This window comes from Pinus tabuliformis, chromosome 5_2 (assembly GCF_031772625.1).
Source record: "Pinus tabuliformis cultivar Carrire ecotype Pingquan chromosome 5_2, CPIR1, whole genome shotgun sequence".
Classification (NCBI taxonomy): domain Eukaryota; kingdom Viridiplantae; phylum Streptophyta; class Pinopsida; order Pinales; family Pinaceae; genus Pinus; species Pinus tabuliformis.
In genome coordinates this window covers 653632775-653638734 of record NC_142306.1, presented here as the reverse complement: position 1 = coordinate 653638734, position 5960 = coordinate 653632775, and the positions used below count along the sequence as shown (strand labels likewise).

Here is a 5960-nt window from a genome sequence, read left to right as displayed (position 1 = left end):
ACTTAACAAGGAACACCAAAGGTCATAGCCAGTAGAGGACACGCGTGTGGTGAGTTCGCATGTAGAATAAATGGGTTGTGAAAACTTGTGTCTATCAGAGAACGAATTTTCCCTTCGCCAGAAAGTTTTCTTTTTTGATCACCTCCATCGAGGAATTACAAATCTCGTTCATGCCTCAAATTAGAAAAAACTTATTACATAAAAAAACTTTAAGCATATTCCTCTTTATAACATATTCCCCTTTATCTTTCTATAAAACGATGAAATAATTTACATTAAAATATTTTATTCATAAATTACATTAATTTTTTTTAATAAAAAAACATTATTAAAAAAATTTAATTTCACATATCAAATCAAAAGCATTAAATATCTTCCTTAGAATAAAATTTCAAACAATGAAACATCTTTCCTGTCATAGAAAGTGAAAACATAAAAATATCCTAAATTTCAATTATTTTACCTTTTTATGTATCATTATAATATAAAATTATTTTACTTATTACAAATATTAAAATATTTCATTAAAACTTACATTAAAATAATTTTTTTTAATATTTTATTAAAATTTCACATTGAAATAATTTTATTGTTATTAATATATATTTTCATATATAACCTATGTGAATTGGAAATATAATTAGTTATAAATAATTTTTATAATCGATAATGATATCAAATATTACTCTTAAAAATATTTTTTTTTTGTATATAACCTATGTGAATTGGAAATAAAAGTATCTACATATATTTTTATAACCGATAATAATATCAAATTTTACCCTTAGGAATATATATTTTCTTATATAACTATATGAACTGGAAATATAACTGATAATAATATCAAATAGTACTCTTAGGAATATATATATTTTTTATATAACTTATGTGAGTTGGAAATAGAATTAGTTACACATATTTTTTATAACTGATAATAATATCAAATATTATTCTTAGATGAATTTTTTTATTTTCAATTAGTTTTTCTTATATCTTGTATTAAATTAGAATTTTATTATTTTCAATTAATTTTTTTTATGTCTGGTAAAAAAAATTCAATTTTTTATATATAAAATTAATTTAAAAATTGAAATTGTGTTTGGTATTAAATTAGGAAAAGAAATTTTTTTTTATATATATAAATTTAATTTAAAATTAAGTTAAAAATTGAAATTGGAATTAAAATAGAAATATTTTTATTAGGACAATATTTCCGTTCGTTAACCTATTAATTTTATTCTTGTTTAAAATAGCCTGTAAAGAATCTCTCTACACTATAAACCAAAAGTAATTAAAATTGCGTATTAAGACCAATAAGAAAAATTTCATTGGCACGCACCATGAAATCTGAAACAGATATTGTGTATTAACGCCCATAACAGTTTTCCCTTTGTCATGTGATAGATCATATCCTTCTTTTTACATTATAACAAAGAGTACCAAAATAATTTAGCCTTCATTATTATTACATTATAACAAAGAGTACCAAAATAATCTAGCCTTCATTTTTATATATATTATTGGTATAAGATGAAACTTGAAATCATGATTTATTTTCGATATCAACCAAACCAAACACCCGTACCAAAAAGTAACGACATTATGCGGCCACATTACAGGTTATTCCAGGAATCGGAATATGACTTTAAAACAGATATTCTCCCATTGTGCAGGGGAGAATGGCATTCGAACTACTTTAACGTTGGAATCTCCTTCTCCGGAAAAGTTTTTGTCGCTTTCCTTCGGTTCCAATGGCATCTTCACTGTACACCGCCCTAAACGCTCTTGTCGGGCATAACGTATTCCCAGATTCCCGGGCTCTTTCTCTACCTGATCTCTGCAAAAAACCAATAATCGTTTACTATTAATATACAAATCCCATGAAGTGCATCCACCCTATCCTCTTTGCATCTAATTTTTTAGCTTTGATGATCTTGATCGTCTCGCTCATATTCTGATTTCTTTAATCATCTTCAGCCTCTCGCTCATATTTTGATTTCTGTTGTTCAGCGCTGGCTAATCCAAACTATGCAGAGATCAGCACAGTGGACGGAGAAGAACATATAAAGGTGGTTCGTGAGCTCTACACTGCATTGGAGTCGAGAGATGCCGAAACAGTGGAGAGGATATTGGCCCCCGACCTAGAGTGGTGGTTCCACGGACCTCCCTGCTATCAATACCTAATGCGTATGCTCACGGGCGAACCCTACTCTCCTCACTCTTTCACCTTCACGCCTCACTCCATTACTGCTCTCGGTAACAAGGTGTTCATCGAAGGTTGCGAGGACGAAACCCCATACTGGGTTCACGTCTGGACTGTAGAGAATGGGATAATCACTGAAGTTCGAGAATATTTCAACACAACAATCACTGTGACGGACTTTAACCCTTCGCTGCTTCGGGAGAAACAGTTATGTTCCCCTATGTGGGAGAGCAGCGCTGTGAAATCAAAGGAGAAATCCATGCCTGGCCTCGTCTTCGCCATTTGATTATATATGCAGATGGTTTTGCTTAGACTGGGTTTCACAGAAATTTGTTAGGTGCATGTTGGTTTTAGTTTTTTTTTGGTTGAAATTTTCTAGGTTTTCGTTGATGTGTTTGCGTTAACCGATTCGGCCGATGCTAATGGCCTTGAACCGTGGGACTCGTTTTATCCCACGGGTTATCTCAGTATATGTTGTTCTGAGTTATCTCAGTATATGTTGTTCTGGTAATGATCCTATATGTACTAGTATACACGTTGGTTCCCTATTATGAGGAAATTCTCAAAAAACTAAAAGAGACACTTCCTGTACATAATCGTCTCAATTTCTTTTTACATGGTTTGAATGTGATGATCATATCTGAAACAAAATTCTCTTCAAACTGTTACTCATTTTTATTCTTGTGATTTGGTTAGTGGAATGAATAGATTTTACCATGATGAAATAGATTGACAGTTGAATTGCATAAAACAATTTCCAAAAAAAAATGAACTTTTTGTTATTTAAAATATTTGGTTGAATCTATTCAACGCCTAAAAAACCAAAACATTTAAATTCTACTCATTTAAATGAGTTCAACTCAATTTTTCAAAATCTCAAATTTTAATTAAAATTAATCGAAAAATTTAACTACACCCTTTTTTTATATATATTTTTATCAACTTCAGGGTTAGAAAAGCAAGCCAAAGTCTTTTTGTTACATCTCTCAATGTTTCCTAATACTTTCTTTCATCTTGATATACTGACTAGAAGGCTTGGAACGATGTCCCACGTGTTTCTGTTTATATTTATGCGTGAGAAGATTACCTTTCTATGAAATATGATAATGTTGGAGAGATATATAACACATTAGATTATATATATTATATTATATTATAGTTTGGTTTACAATTAATAGTTTATTTAGTTTGCAATGAGATTGTGATTCTGGCATAGTTTTCCTTCCGTTTTAATGGTTTTGGTATACTTTAAATGATTCCTTAATAATAGAGTTACATATTTATGGTTCATATATATGTGAAATTAATTTCAGCATCTAGTGAGTGTTTCCCACGAAATTTGAGTAAAATTATAGGAAGATAAATTGGAATACAAGTTGAAAAAAAAATATTTTTTGTTTTTTCACTCCAAAACTCCAAAATTTGATAAGATAATCTTATTTTATTAAATCCACTATTATTTCATAATTTTATTTGTCAGACTCATGACCTCAAAATATCTCTAATGAAAAAGCCAAATTAAACATCAATTTACATATACCAAAAACAATATATTTGTTAAAAATATATATAAAAAAAACATGTTAAAAAAAATTTGAACATAATTAAAATTTTAATTACTAAATGAGAATTGAAACAAAAAAAATAACTATGTAAAATCTAATATTGAAACTGACAAATACATTTTAGTTACTAATTAGAATTGAAACAAAAAAATTAACTATGCAAAATCCAATATTGAAACATTTTCACAAATAATTAAGCATAGTATTTTTTAAATTTACAAAAAAATATAAATGAACCATCTTTATATTCAAAACTTTAATGAAAATTCATTAAATCTTTCTGAATATCTCAGACATTAATCTCTCCTACCTGATTTGCTATATAAACACTATTATTAAAATGCCATTTTATAACTTTTTTTAATACTAAAGTTAAATATTATTTTATTCACAAGTAAATACTTACCTTACAATTGCATTTTTCCATTTTATAATATGTAAAATTTAATTACTATTTGTGATTTATAATATGTAAATTTAATTAATATTCTATTCACAAATGTCAAATTATCCTTCCAAACTATCCATATATATTAATATTTTGTAATATGTAAATTTAATTACTATTCTATTCACAAATGTCAAATTATCCTTGCAATTTGCCACTACAGTTTGCCATTTTATTATTTTTCAATACTAAAGATATTGTTTTTAAGACTGTACCATTCACCAGTGAAAGCAAATGTCAAATTATCCTTGCAATTTGCAACTTGTCATTTTGTTATTTTTCAATACTAAAGATATTGTTTTTAAGACTATACTATTCACAAGTGAAAACCAAATTATCCATGAATTCTCATATTTTGAGGTCAATACGCTAGTATGCCATTTTATTTTATTTTTCAATGGGGGAGTTACGTTTTATCCATTTTTGTTTTTATATAAAAAGTGAAATTATGAAGGCTGTGAAGTTAGGTTGACCTAGACCTTCATTATTTCCCTCCCATGACATCTCTCGTGGGTTTGCTTTTTTATTAATACCATCAAAATGGTTTTGTAGCATTAGTTCGTGTGACAGGTACGCTAAAATTGATAGTATTAGGAGTTACTGATTTGCAACTGTAGTGTGCCATTTTATTTTATTTTTCAACGAGGGAGTTACGTTTTTTCCATTTTTGTTTTTATATAAAAAGTGAATTTACGAAGCCTGCGAAGTTAGGTTGACCTAGACCTTCATTGTTTCCCTCCTATGACCTCTCTCTGTCTGTTTGCTTTTTTATTAATCCCATCAAAATGCTTTTGACAAGTAAAGCTAAAGTTTTTAATTTACCAAGCATATTGCCGATTATGAAATTTACTTATTCATTTTCGAGTACCAATCATTTTAGAACAATTTTATTTGACCTCTTCCCAAAGCACAAGCACAGAGGTTGAATAATATCTCATTAATTTATAAGTATTAAATGTATTTATTTTCAAGGACGACTTATTTTTCTTAAGGACGAATCGCATTATTTGTCATTTTATTTGGCTTCTTCCCAAAGCACGGAGGTTGGATAATATCTTATTAGTTTGTAAGTATTAAATGCTAAGTAGCCCCATTTATCTTACACTAGGTCATTAGGTGTGTACGACCATCAGTGTCTGTCATCAAGAGGTGTGCTTAGTAATTAAGCTACCTACTTAGTAATTAACCTTCCATCATTTTTCTGCTTCTGTAAACGTATGTCTGCCACTACTTCTGTCTGAAAGTAACAAGTGTCATACACTTGCCAGCACTATCATTTTTTTTAGCACCCCATGCCAAAAGAAAACAAAAAAATGTTGAAAAATCAAAAACACCGAGATGCTCTACATTTACAAGATTTCTCTGTCACACTTACTGGAAGTTATCAAGCCATGGTCCCATCAAAGCGGTCTCACCCGAAGCAGACCTTATCACAGGAAGAATATATTGTTGGAACACCAAGCGTAGCAAAGTGAAACAGTGTTTTGGGAAACAAGTAATTGCAGATTCTAGTTCTCTTTATGCACTTACTGTATAGAGCAGAGCAGTGGAGCCATATGAGTAAGCAGATCAACCAAGCATGGGTATGGATATAGTTTGGGAGCTTCCTGCTATCCACTCGTACAACTACTAGCACTCGCAAGATTGTAATCCCACTCGCGGAACAAACAAGTTAGGGATTGAGCACTCTGTCTGTTTCACCGAACAAGGCGGTGCGTGTTAGATTCTATTTTCTTGGTCCCCT

General features: G+C 29.7%; 1 protein-coding gene across 1 annotated transcript; it reads left to right on the top strand.

Moving 5' to 3' along the window:
- The first annotated feature begins 1870 nt into the window (after window positions 1–1870).
- LOC149160752 (wound-induced protein 1-like) lies at window positions 1871–2871 on the top strand. Its single transcript, XM_089435400.1, has one exon. It carries the CDS (start codon window positions 2184–2186, stop codon window positions 2487–2489), a length of 306 nt encoding a protein of 101 aa, XP_089291526.1. The 5' UTR covers window positions 1871–2183; the 3' UTR covers window positions 2490–2871.
- The last annotated feature ends 3089 nt before the right edge of the window (window positions 2872–5960 follow it).

Coding starts and splice junctions, on each gene's coding strand:
- LOC149160752 (XM_089435400.1), top strand. CDS start 2,184: ATGCGTATGCTCACGGGCGAACCCTACTCTCCTCACTCTTTCACCTTC.